Genomic DNA, 13,364 nt, shown 5'->3' with positions numbered 1-13,364 from the left:
GTTCCGATGATCCAATTTACAAAACAAATACTCCAGGGCATAAATATTTCTCTAGCCAACAAAACAGGCCCACTCCACCCACCTGGAAGCTTCATGAAAGAAGAGGTGAGCAGGCGTGCTTGGGCTGCCCTACAGGTAGGAGTGTGCCCCGCTCCCTCACTGTGAAGAGTTCACCATAAGGAATCTGCAGGAATCTCAGTGGGAGCCGAGGGGAGCCCAGGGGATGGTATGAGGCCACTCCAGGACAGTGTCTAACTGCATGCCTGTGGCTCACCACATCAGGCAAGCTTGCGAGCACTAGCCTGTGTTCATGCCCCTGCCTCCTCAAACACGTCCTTGCAAGGAGAGAGACAGAAGCCCTTTTCACTGTTCACTCACTTTCTAGAACTTTGGAAAGACAGAAGGGACACTCGGCTTTCTTCTCTCATTTCCTCTTCTTCCACAAGACCCTAAGATGCCCCCAGGCTCAGACACCAGCCAGGAACAGGCAGGTAGCACAGAGAAATTCCCTGCACACCAGACTCACCCCACACTCCCTGGGTGGCCTAGAGCCCTGGCAGATTGCCAGGAGATGTCACCTAGCCCTGTGTGTCCCGTCCTAGTCAGGTTTAGTCCAGTGGAGGGGAGCAGCACCCTGCAGAAGGTCTAGCCTGTGGCCCACAAACACACCCAGGACTGGAAGGAGTCTGGAGTGTAGGAGGGAGAAGCCCTGAGATTCGGGAATCTGAGCGTCACTGGCTCAGAGACAACTCGAAATGGGAGAGAATAAGTGACCACTTGACTCAGGGTCTAGCACACAGCAGGGATTCTGATCTCGGGCAGGGGGACCCAGTTCAGACAGGTGCGGAGGCCACCTGTCTGCATTTGGCTGGGGACAAGGAGCTTAGCAGACAACTTCCACAGACACAAAGCCAGCACGGAGCAGCAGCCAAGAGGCTGATGCAGCTGGAATGAAATGAAGCACAGCTGAGACACACACATGCGGATGTGCACACACACACACGCACACATGCGGATGTGCACACACACACACACACACACACACATGCGGATGTGCACACACACACACACACACACACACACACACACATGCGGATGTGCACACACACACGCACGCACGCACGCACGCACGCACGCACGCACGCACGCACCACGCACGCACACCAAGACACAACCCGATGCAGGTCCTTCCCAGCAAACACCCACTGGGCCAGAGGTTAAAGGTCACCTGTATAGAGCTGAAGTCAGGAGAGACACCCACCTGTTCTAACGGAATGTCAGGAAAGGGATATAACTGGTGACTCCCCAAGCAGGGAAGACTTATCTCCTACTTTCCCCAGGCCCCAAAGGCTCTCTCCTCTCCCATTTGCTGCCTGTCTCTCTCAAGACGAAGCTAGAACTCTGGCACCAGGGCTAAGGGCATTCTGATAGAAAACATTCTTTCTCCGAATTCCAGCGCTCGCTGGGTAGCAGGTAAGCTGGCTGGAGAAGAGAGCAAAGGGTCATCACCCTGAGCTCCCCATGCTCAGCTAGACTTCTGCCAGGAAGTGGAGGCCCACCCAGAAGATGCCCCAGAGGAGGCTGGCAGACCAGCCTGAAGTAGTCCGGCACCCAAAAGGTTAAGTGCCCTGTTTTTTCTGAACCCCACCCCACTCCCCAAAGGAGGGAGGAAGTGGCAGAGAATCAGGGTTTGTGTGAGCTCTTAAGAATTCAAAGAATGTCCCATTTCCCTTGGGGCTTGGAGTGCTGGGGGGCTGGGTAGGCCAAGGAGCCATAGAAATCAGGAGAACTAAGGGACCAAAAAAGCTGTGGGCCTTCCTCTACTCAGAACCACCCTGGGCTGGACGTAAGACGGGAACAATGGCCGTGATGCCTCTTGGGCTTGAGACTGTATCAGAAATCAGGTCCCCAGCACCTGAGGCAGGTTGGCATAGAGCAGAGGGCAGGGCAACAAGTGTCTGGTGAATGCTCAAACCCCCAAGGTCCTTGGGCCAAGGAGGTGGGGGCACGATAGCCTGCCCTCAAAGAGACATGTCTCCAGTTTTCCTTCTGGTAAACTTTGGCTAAGGAGAATTAAATTAGGAGACCAGCCGGTCATGGTGAAACATGTTTATAAACCCACACATCTGGAGGCGAAGGCAAGAAGTTTTAGGTTATCTATCCTCAGCTACATGTGAGTCTAGACTAGTCTGGGATATGTGAGACAAACAAGCAAAAATACCTGGACAAGTCAGATCAGAAACTTCACTGATTACTGATCTCAGTACCTCCCTTTGAGGAACCTGACCTCCTAAAGCCCAGATCTTGCAAGTGGTCTGAGGTCAGCTGCTGCACCTGCTCTGGACTTGATGCTGAGAGTGCACTTGCTACTCACGAGTCCCCTTGGAGATAAGAGTTTCAACCCTCTCTGAAACTGCAGGAGACTCACTTCCAGGATGGTGTCCCTCTAGGGTGGGAGACAATGGCCTCCCTCCCCAAGCCCTGCATCCAGCTGGCCACAACTCAGGATTCTATATAAGGAACAGAAGCCGAGCCAGCGACTCTCAGAATAATGGACAACAGTGTCACTGGTCTCCCTGCAAGGCAGAAAAGGAGTTGCTTATGCCAGGCGACACCCTTCTCCTCAATATGAAAAGGGGGCTGAAGAGATGGCTTAGGGGTTAAGAGCACTGGCTGCTTTTGCAGAGGACCTGGGTCCAACTTGCAGCACCCCCATGTAGGCTCACAACTACCTACAACTCCAGTTCCAGGAGATCTGATGCCCTCTTCTGGTCTCCATGGATACCAGACACCCAAGTGGTACTCATACACAAATGTAGGCAAAACATTCATACACATAACATAAAATAAATGAACAAATATGTTTTGTTTTGTATTCTCAAAAAAAAAAGAGAGCGAGAGAGAGAAAGAAAAGAAAGAAACAAGAGGGGGCTGGAGAGATGGCTCAGTGGTTAAGAGCACTGGCTGCTCTTCCAGAGGTCCTGAGTTCAATTCCCAGCAACCACATGGTGCTCTCAACCACCTGTAATGAGACCTGGTGCCCTCTTCTGGCCTGCAGGGTCACATGTAGGCAGAACACTGTATACATAATAAACAAATAAATAAATCTTTAAAAAAAAAAAAAAAAAAAAAAAAGAAAGAAACAAGAGGTCTCTAGAACCTTCTAGAAGGGACAATGGAGAAAAGAACCACCAAATGAGAGAAAGCCAAGGGGAGAACCCCCACTCCCAAGCCTGGATACACGGCGGCAGGCACAGGACAGGTCTCTTAATCCCTGCTGTACCCCTTGCAAAACACGGTACAAGGGAAGTAGCCCACTGGCTTTACTACCCAGAGGCTGTCCATGAACCAGCCTCACATTAGCCTCGTCATGTGATCCTGGGAAAGTCCCCTCCCTTCCCAAGCCTGTTTTCCCATCTGTAAAATGGGGACAACAAAAGCACTCTGCTATGGAGGGACAATGTGACACACTATTGTCACAATCTATCGAGTAGGGTGTGCAAGTGCGACAATGTCACCTTGGGCTGGGGGAGGGGAGTTGGGAGGAAAGCCAGGCACCCCGAAGACTCCCGTGTCCCCCGAGACTCACGCATTGCAGTAAGGTTTCTTCTCATAGCCCTTGTAGTTCTTCATGTTCAGGGTCATCTTGCAGGTCTCGCAGTGAAAGCATGCTTTATGCCAGAACTGGGTGGGGACAGAGAGAAGACACCATTAGACAGCAGCACTTCCCTACGCATGGACACTCGCCTAAGGCTGTAAGAACACCTGGGGAAGCTGGGTGGTGGCAGTGGCAGCACAGGCCTTTAATCCCAGCACTCAGCGGGTGGAGGCAGGCGGATCTCTGAATTTGAGGCCAGCCTGATCTACAGAGTGAATTTCAGGACAGCCAGGGCTACACAGAGAAACTCTGTCTTTAAAAAAAAAAAAAACCACCACCTGGTGAACAGGGGCATTTCAGGTCACAGGCTCTGGCAGCCAATGACACTCCCCTCCCCTCCTCATGCCCCACCAGACAATTATTTAGCTGTCAGGACAGCAAGTAGATCAGATCTGAGAGAGTAAAGGGGGAAGAACCCAGTTAAGAAGGAGGTAGCAGCCCCCAGAAAGGCATCTCCACGTCCCCAGACCACTCCAGCCCAGAACTGGATGAGCCTCATTGATTATGCAAAGCGGCACTCCGTTGCTAAGCAGCACACTGGGAAGGAGCAGGTCCTCGGCCACCAAGCCTGCAGAAGAGAGCACAGCCAACGGCACAAAGGCCCAGCCCGGGGCATACCTATCTGCCCTCTAAACTGCTGACCCTCTGGAGCTCCCCTCCACGATGCTCTAGCTTAGCTGGCTCTCACTTCCCAAAAGACACCCCAATTAGAGGAGCCGGTAGGTGCCCCAGCCACACCCACATCCTGTCCACTCCCATCTCTCCCATCCGCAGCTGGACAAGGGTGGGAGATACCCTGAAGCGGCAGAAAAGAGCTTTGTTTTCAAGCTCTCAGCTAGACTCCAGGTGTGTCCATATCACAACCCCACCCAGAAAGTGGGATGACCTTGGCCTCACCCTGTCTGCAAAGCACCTGGGAGTCTGATTCTACTTCCTGTCTACGGACTGCATAGAATAATGCCTGTCTTCCCGGGGCTGTTAAAGATTCATGAGAAAACACCTGCCCCCTCCCCCCCAGCAAAGCACCTGGCACTCTCCTTCCATGCAGGTGCTGGACACTGGAGGCACTCACACGGTCTAACTTGAGCTCCAACATGGGTACATGGGACAGAGGCGCAACCCTAGTAAACCAGGGTTCTAAAACATCCATCAAGACTAATCCAAGGTGGTTGATGGAAAGAAGGAGAAACCACGTGAAGCGACTCCATCCCAGAATTTAGGCTTTAGGCTGCTTGTATCTGCCTGTCTCAGCAGTCTTGACCCCCAAAGGAGGTAGCCAGAGGCCAGGGAGGAGCCAGGGAGACCTCAGAAAGTGACTGAGTGAGCGGTAGGACTGATTCCCAGCCATCTGTCAAAGAACTCCCCCAAAGTGGTGCTTTTTAAAACATGTTTCCCAAACTAAGAGAGCTTCAGACACACTGGAGGAGGGGCCAGAAGAAAGGAAGCTCAGTGGCTGGGATTCCACCCCTGCACCTCAGCACACTAGGACTATTTCTGGGGGTAATTGCCCTCTAATGGGACATTTTTCCTATCAAGGAGACCCAACAGGGAAAAAAAAATCTAACAGGGAATGTTAACAAGGCGACACAGGAAAGGACTCTTTGGGAAGAGAGCCAGCTGTAAGTCTGGAAGTAAAGGGTGGGGTGGTCTGAGCTTGGCCCCACCCCCACCTGGGCCCCTCCAAGAGCCACTGCCTCCACCCCCACTCACAGTAACACTCAGAATCCTTAACTGTTTGGGGGTGTCACATACCCCCAACATAAAAACCCCCAGAAAAATCAAAACAGGGTGGTCCTTCCCCCATAGATTCCCCTGACTGGGAGGCATTGGCAGATTGCCCCAGCTGTCACCAGCTAGTCTGCAGCCTCTGCCTGCTGCCCCTGCCTGGGCCCCTGCCTGGGCCCCTGCCTCCCCTACCCCCGCAGGGGCCTGCCAGGAAAAACATTCTGCAGAATCCAGACCATGACCCACTTTCACACACACATATGCAGGAATACACTGTCCTAGGGCTAGGGACCTTCAAGGTCCGGGTCAGGAAAGAGATCTCTAGCAGATGACCAGATCCTCACCCTAGAGCCAGGCCCTGTGGAGAGAGGGCTAGTAGAATACAGACCAGGCTAGAGTTCCCACAGGAACCCCAGGCTGCTCCCAAGAGCTTGCTCCCATTAGCAGTTTACTCCTAGAGATCCTAAGGGAGCCAATGTTCTCAACTTGATACATCAGCCTACGACAAGGGAGGGTGGTCATCTGTCCTTTTTTGGGCCGCTCAGGAGCAGAGTAATGGAAACCAGAGTGAGTTGAGTATCTGCTGGGTGACTCACCAAAGGAGGTCTCCACATCTGTAAAGCAGGGCCACAACTATGATCTCTCTCCCAGGAACTGTAGGAGAATGAGAAGGCCACTCCTTTGGGGAGGCAGGAAATGGCCATTCATTCGAGTGCTCATGAACCAACTCCAGAATGAGAGAAACTTCATGCTGTCTCTTGTCAGGTATGGAGGAAAGATGCTATAAAAGAAGTCCCAAGAGGACCTGCCTTCTTCCCCTGGTCCTAGGAGCCTTACTTAGTTCACAGCAAGAACGGCCCTGTTTGCAAGGTCCAGGGCAGACTTTGGGCATGCGCTCCTAGGATTTATGACTGAGGAAGCAAACGGCACCAGGAGGTATCCCTAGTCACCAGGCAAGCTGCCCAGGAGATGCAGCTCAGTCAGACCCCAGGCACCAGACAACCACCCTTCCCGTCCGAAATGCTGTGCGGGGAAAATGACTCTACAGAAAGACAGACAGGCCAGTGGGGACAGAAGCCCCTGCAAGGATCCCACACACTGGAGCCAGACACTGCGGCTCCATGGCTATAGGAGAGGGAGAGAGGAGCTTCATCCAGGTCCCTGTACCTGCAGCCTGTCACCTGCTCCCTGTCACAGTGACTCAGGGCTGGAGTATGAGACTCCTCCCTTCCTGTAGCCTAGAGTTAAGAGTTTGTCCCTTCCTAGGGTCAACACCAGCACCACCCAGGCTCAGGCCATCAGTCTAACTCAGGGCCTCCAGCTTAAAACTCAACGCACTTACTTCCACAATTCCTTTCTAGTAACCTGAAGCTCCTGGAACCAGAGCCCTCAGGATCCTAGGCCCAACACATTCCTCCAGACAGGATGAGGAAGGGTGGGACCCACTCCCTGCCCTCCTCTGACCAACAGGGTTTCACTAGGTAGCTCTGGCTGGCCTAGGAATACACAATGTAGCCCAGTCTACTGACCTCACACACAGAGATCCTCCTGCCTCTGCCTCCCAAATACTGGGATTAAACGTGTGTACCACTACGCTGCCTAAGTGGGACCCCCTTTTGGAAAAGAGACAGTGTAAATAAAAATACTTGTTTGCAAATACACCAGCAGATGACAGACAGCCAGAATTTTGGGAGCTGAGGAGGTAGCTCGGTTGATAAAGGGCTCGCCCAGCAGGCACAAAGATAAAATCCTGTGACCAATACTCAGCACTGTAAAAAGTGGGTGTGGTGTGTGGTGGCAAAACTCATCAGTCACCCCAGCCCTTGGGAGGCGGAGGTAAGAAGAGGATTGTGAGTTCAAGGATAGCCTGGGCTACATGAGACCCTGTCTTTAAAAAAAAATGTTGCAAGTCATAGTGACACATGACTGTAACCCAGCACTTAGGAAGCTGAGGCAGAAGGATTAAAAAAAAAAAAAAAAGAAAGACAGATAAAACTTTAGCTAAAGGAGGGAGACAGTCTGTCCATCAGCCTCCTCTGGGTGGGTAAGGTCCTCCGGAGCGTGGTCCAACACAAAACGGCAAGCTCACTTAAAATATTGTAAGAACGTTTTTTTATTTTTTGCAATTTGAGTGACTTGATTGTATATTTTTCTATTGAGAATCTTGTAGATGACAATATCATGTCCCAAAGTCAAAAAGTCGGACACACTCGCTTATCAGGCTCATAGCTCATAGGAGCTATCTTCCCCCACCCCACCCGACCCCCACCCCCATCCCCACCCCATTTGTGAGGCTGCTCAGCCCAGTACACTTCAGTAAGTAGAACCTAATATGAATGGCTGGTCCTGAAGTGATTGCAGGGTGTTCTAAACTTTTCTTTTTAACAACAAAAACAAAAACATGGGGATAGGGGGCTGGAACAAGAGCTCAGTGGTTAAGAGCAAGGGCCGATCTTCCAGAGGACCCTGGTTCAATTCCCCAAACCGACACGGTGGGTCTCAGAATTTTGTCAATTCCAGTCCCAGCCATGCCAACACTTCTTGGCTTCCTCTGACACCAGGCACACACATGGTGCGCAGACATATATGCAGGTAAAGATCTGTACACATAAAATAAACCAAACAACAACAAAATTGTTGTTCACGGCTACATGAACTTTGTTCCTTTGAGGGAACAGGGGTACACCCTAACAGCCATTTGGGGCAGGAAGCCCTCTCTAATGGGACATTCCAAAGTAACTGTCAGTGGGCCAATCCCCCAGCTTTCCTGACTGTCTCCACCCGTTTTTAGAAGCTGAGGAAGAAAGAAAGTGAGAGAAAGCTGTGGCAGATTCTCAACAGTGTAGGTCACTAGATACAAAGTAGGTGTTCAATAAATATTTGTTAAATGAATGAGGTCACCCTGGCTCTCCTTCCTGCTCTAATCCCAGAAACCCTCTAGGGAAACAAACCTCAACCTCCTTCCTCAAAACACCGTCAGCACTACAGATTTATTTATCCAGCATGCAGAGCTCGCTGGTACTATGGGTTGGGGACAGAGTGGCCTTCATTGGTGATAAGGTTTACCCACTTATGCCTTTGACAGATAAGGCTCAGGCAGGAGAAAAGACTGCTCATCAAGGACACAGCTTACGCTCTAGCCAAGCAGCAGGCAGCATGCCATAGGGGATTGCAGTAAATCAGGCCAGTCCAACTTGATTCTCCCTGACTGTCGACCAGAAGCCTTGGGAAGTTGGGTAGCAACCATGCCTATGGGACTGAACTTTCCTCATACCCAGGTCTCTGCTCAGCATTCTCCAGGGCTCCAGTTCTAACTATCTGTTCTTATTGCCTGTAGGGCATGGACGGAAGAGACAAGAAGGCAGGATTTTCCAGTCTGTGGAGGGGGTGAAAGGCAGATGTCTCTCCAGGGCCACTTCCGCTAGGGGGAGTTCTAAAACCAGAAAGGAATCACCCACTCCCACTTCCCAGGGCAACCCCAACTAGAATATCCCCTTCTAGCTAGGGCATATAGGATCCCTGCCCCCTTCCCTATGACACACAGCCCTGAAGGTCTTCACAAGGAGAGTGGCTGGGGTGCTGGGCAGAAAAGAGAGACGAGAAGGGCCTTGACCACACTCCCTGCACTGCCCACCTCCGAGGCAATGACATCATCGATACCCATCTGGTGACCGGGAATACTGAGGCCCAGAACCATTCATAAAGCTGATGGGCATAGACCTGGGCTAGGACTGTCTCCCACTTCCCAGGCTCCCATCATCCATTGCCTCTCCCCACTCATTACTGGGAAGCCCACTTGTCAGCCTAGGGAACTGCAAATGCAGGGGTCAAAACACTTGACCAGGAATGACAAAGATCTTCACGTAAGGACAGTTAACTTCTCAAGTTTGTTTGTTTGTTTGTTTGTTTGGGGGGGTCTCCATCTAGGAGTGCCACTCTCCAGGGACTAGTACAGTGACTGAGAAGGTCAGTACCTTCCGTAAGCCCCTCCTAGACTCCGGGCTAGCCAAGCCCCATGTCCTTTTCCTCCAGAAAAAAAAGTCCAAATGTTTCAGAACCACGAGTCCCCACCTCTTGACCTGGGCTCAGAGGTCAAAGGTTCCTAAGAACGAACTAATCTTAGTCGGGAGAGGAGAGACAAAGTATTTAACAAAGTATCCATTTCCAACAAAACTAGATCCCCTCTCTCGGGCGCAGGCCTACCGCCTGTTCAGACCGAAAGGTGGGAATAGGTAAACTCCTATCTAGCTTCGGGAGCTAGATACAATGTACCCACGAGGAGCCAAATCACAGAGGCGTCCCTTCAGAGGGGAACACAGAGAAGGGACAGGTTGCCTTCGGCTTTAGAAGGCTCACAGCGAGGCAGGAGGGTCCCACCTCAAACTGTACCGGAAACACCCAGATCTACTCTTCAATTCCCCTTGCAGAAGTGTGATGGCAACCAGATGAACGAGTCCAGCCTGGGCCGGGGATGTGTAAGAGCCCCTAGGGGACAGCTAATTTCCAGAAGGCTACCCTCTCCGCCCTCCCCTCTAAAAAAATTCTCCCTTTCCTTGGCTTCCCCAGAAGTCGGCCAATCCCACCCTCCATTGATGAAACCAGCTCTGAAAAGTTAGCTCTTTGTTCTCTAAGCTGGTCTCCAGGCTGAGCACAATTTCAGATCTCGGAGAAGCGTCCCCTCCAACCCTCCCCACCTCAGCACCCCACCCCGCCCAGCTCCTGCTGGGCTGCCCAGCACCCAGAGTGGCTTGCAATTTGAATTGGCGATTGGGAAAGCTATGAAGGAGGTCTGCGGGTTCCCCAACCACGGAACCAGCAAGGTGGTTCCAACAGTCCAGCAGGTCGTTCAAAACGGGGGGGGGGGGTGTCTCGAAATAAGATTCCAGTGCTGCCCCTAAGTCCCTTTCACCACAATTGGCACTCGCTGGCCAAAGGACCCGACCCAGCTTCTAGGCCAGGAAGCTGGGCTACCAGCAGCCCAAGCCCGGAGGGTTGCGCTGGCCCCAGCCTCCGCCCCGCCCCCGCCGCCCCCTCCCCCCAGCGCCCCGCGCTTCCGCCTACTTGGCGCTGGGCGCCGCGGGGAAAGGGAGCGGCCGTCTCCTCTCTTACTCCCGGCTCTGGGGGGGGCGGGACTGCACCTCTAACCTCCAGCACACACCCCGGCGATCCTGGTTTCCTGGTGCTCTCCCGCCCTTCCAGCCCTCCTAGCCCCGACGCACAGAGCCCATCCTTTTCCAGCGGTGGCTGCCCACCGCCTCGCCTCGGATTTCCCGGGTTCCAGACTGGGGTCTGTCTCCGCACCCCAAGTCACGTCCCGCCTTCCTTCCCTGCTCAGGGGATCACAGAGAAGAGCCCCAAAAGACCCAGTCCCTCCTTTCTCCCCCGATTGAGAGCTGCACTGGGAATGCCTAGCCCGCGGCGCCCGGGTGCCTGAGCTCACCTTATCCAGACAGTTCACCTTCTCCGTGGGATACACGATCTTGCCGCACCGGGCACAGTTAGGGTTCATGGTTCCGGGGAAAGACTGGGGCGGGGACGCCCGAGCTCGCGCGCGTTCCCTTTTCCTTGGGCGAGCGGCTGGGAGGCGGCGGCTGCAACTGTGCAGGCGACGGCGACTGGAACTGGGGAACTGGCCTCCGCCTCCGCCCTCCTTCCCCTAATAAACACGGTGGGGAGGAGGGGCCGCACTGGCTGGGGCGGGGACGCGCCTCGGACGCGGAAAGGGGCGCGCGCGACAAGGCGCGCTCCCCGGGCGACGTGGGGCTGCGTGGGGGCGGGTTCCGGGGAGGGCTGCAGGACGTGGGTGCTGGAGTCCCTAAGCTCTCCGGGTGCCCGCGCCCCTGGGCTCCCCGACTGACGGCAGTTCCTGACCACGGCTCTGACCCAACTGGAGATACATATGCGACTGCGACAAAGCCCGATCTCCCGTGAGAGGGCCGACCCCACGCACCCGATGAGGGTGGGGATGGTACGGATTCTCCAGACTCGGGGACTTTCTTTATACCAGTGGGTACCCAACGTGAACCTGCGGGGAACCCCACCTGCTCCGCCCAGTGCCCCAGCTAGTTCCCTTCCCGCCCACGTCCCCTCCTACATTGGTACCTGCCCCTTTCCCTTTGGACTCAACGCGTCTGGGTGTTCGCACTCCCTGCGCCTCTGAGCTGCAGGATTTCTAGGGGTTCCTGGGCATCCTCTGCTTTTAGCTTGATCCCATTTGCTCTTTTATTCTTTTCCCTTACCCCTGTGTTATCCGTGTAGCAGCTGCAACAGTATCTTACTACTGAAAGGAATTTGCTCCAACCACTGGAACGGTGTGGGGGTATAGCTCAGTGGTAGAGCATTTGACTGCAGATCAAGAGGTCCCTGGTTCAAATCCGGGTGCCCCCTCGGAGTCTTTTCCTCAATTTAATGGCCAAATAACGATACGTATCATTTCAAATATGATCTTAACCCAATCCTGGGTTAAAATAGGTTAAAAAAAAAAAGTTATTCATTTTACAATCTAAGCAGAAAGCCTTCGTTTTTGCCTTGTATCCAGCGGAAGAACTGTCAGGAACAGAAGTTGCGCGACCTCATTTGACTGGCGCCGGAGTGGTGATTTCTGCCTACTGTAGCCTTGCAGGTTTTGATTGGATGATTCCACACTTGGGTTTCAGGAGCCAAGGTCACTCCCCAGGTTGGCATTCTATGTCCCATGAGGATAAGGGTAGGTCAAAAGAGGAAAACTCACAGATATGGCCCTTCCCCCAACCTAAGCTTTCTTTTTTCCTTTTTTTCATTCTGCGTTCTTAATTATTCTATGTTCTTCTCAAGCCTCCCTGTTGCTTGGTGGTTCGGACCGAGTAAAAGCCCTTCGAGAACACGAGACCGGCAGCTGCGTACCCATCAGCTCTTTACAGTGCAAGAGTAAGATCCCAAAGCCAAGTAATATAAATTAGTGCAGTGGTTTTCAGACTTATGCGTGCTCCAGAACGACCTAGAGGGCTCATTAAAACATCCCCAGTTTCCTATTGTGTAGACCTGGAGGGAGGCCTTGCCAATTAGCTCTTTGACGGATTTTCCAGGTGAGGCACTCAGGGACCCAGGGACCGGTCTTTGAGGATCACTGGAGTGTTACTACAAAGCTATCGGGTTTGAAATCCTCAAAGGGGGGGACAGGTGTCCATCTGCTGAGTGTGTGGCTTACGGTATCTGGGCTGGAAGAAATCTCAGTGTAAAGAAGGAGGCAAGGGCGGCCCCCTCAGCTAGGTTTTGCCCAAAAAAAGGAAAAAGAAAAGAGACAGGGAGAGGCGTGCTGCCTGGGTCAGGGTGCGGCTGTGATATTTTAAACACGGAATCTGGTTGTGTCATCCCAGGACCCCAGGGGAATACTCTCGTGCATTTTTTTGCTTCCCAGTTCCCATTACTGTTCTCTGCTGGGCTGAACAAGGAAGGGGCTAGAACAGCTGCAGGGCAGAGACCAGAAATACCTGACCAGTGCGTCTCACTTCCCAGGCACTAGGCCGTGAAGTTGTATTTTATCAGGCCTCAACTTCTCAGTGAAGAAGGTTCTCATTTTTTTATCTTTAGACCGTGTCTTTTTTTTTTTTTTTTTTTTGCATACAGAACGTCATATAGCCCAGGCTGGCCTCAATTTTGATATATAGGCCAAGGCTAATCTTAAACTCCCTTGGACTCTGATCCTCCTGCCTCTGACTTCTAAGTGCTGGGAGTAACAGGCATGTACTACCACACGTTGCTACAAACAAGTTTATAAACATTCGGTGTCTGGATTCATCTTAGTCTTTTGGGTCAGGATACAAACTAGGTAAAAGTAATACTGCTTTCACACCTCAACACTTTGTGATCCAAAAGCATGTTATGACTGGGACTAGTCCAGTACATTAGGAGAGTAGGGATCCTACTAGTTACTGCTGATTCTGGAGGACCATGAACCGGTGTGGAAAATTTGGAGGATAGAGGAGATATTTGAGTTGGAAAT

General features: G+C 52.6%; 1 protein-coding gene and 1 non-coding gene across 2 annotated transcripts in view; one reads left to right on the top strand and one right to left on the bottom strand.

Annotated features, from left to right (window-relative positions):
• The window catches only part of Lasp1 (LIM and SH3 protein 1), a 36,020-nt gene extending 24,992 nt beyond the window's left edge, over positions 1-11,028 (bottom strand). Inside the window, exons 1-2 of the mRNA XM_059271660.1 lie at positions 10,824-11,028; positions 3,590-3,684 (exon numbers count right to left, since the gene is read on the bottom strand). Coding sequence (XP_059127643.1) covers positions 3,590-3,684; positions 10,824-10,892 — 164 coding nt within the window. The 5' untranslated portion in view covers positions 10,893-11,028. The remainder of the gene's footprint in view (positions 1-3,589; positions 3,685-10,823) is intronic.
• A 670-nt stretch (positions 11,029-11,698) lies between these two features.
• Positions 11,699-11,770, top strand: Trnac-gca (transfer RNA cysteine (anticodon GCA)). The gene has a single exon. It is a non-coding gene; the product is annotated as a tRNA-Cys (tRNA).
• The last annotated feature ends 1,594 nt before the right edge of the window (positions 11,771-13,364 follow it).

The sequence above is a fragment of the Peromyscus eremicus genome, chromosome 8a (assembly GCF_949786415.1).
Source record: "Peromyscus eremicus chromosome 8a, PerEre_H2_v1, whole genome shotgun sequence".
In the NCBI taxonomy this organism is placed as follows: Eukaryota; Metazoa; Chordata; class Mammalia; order Rodentia; family Cricetidae; genus Peromyscus; species Peromyscus eremicus.
Note: the sequence above shows the minus strand (reverse complement) of the source record. Positions and strands in the feature narration are given on the sequence as shown.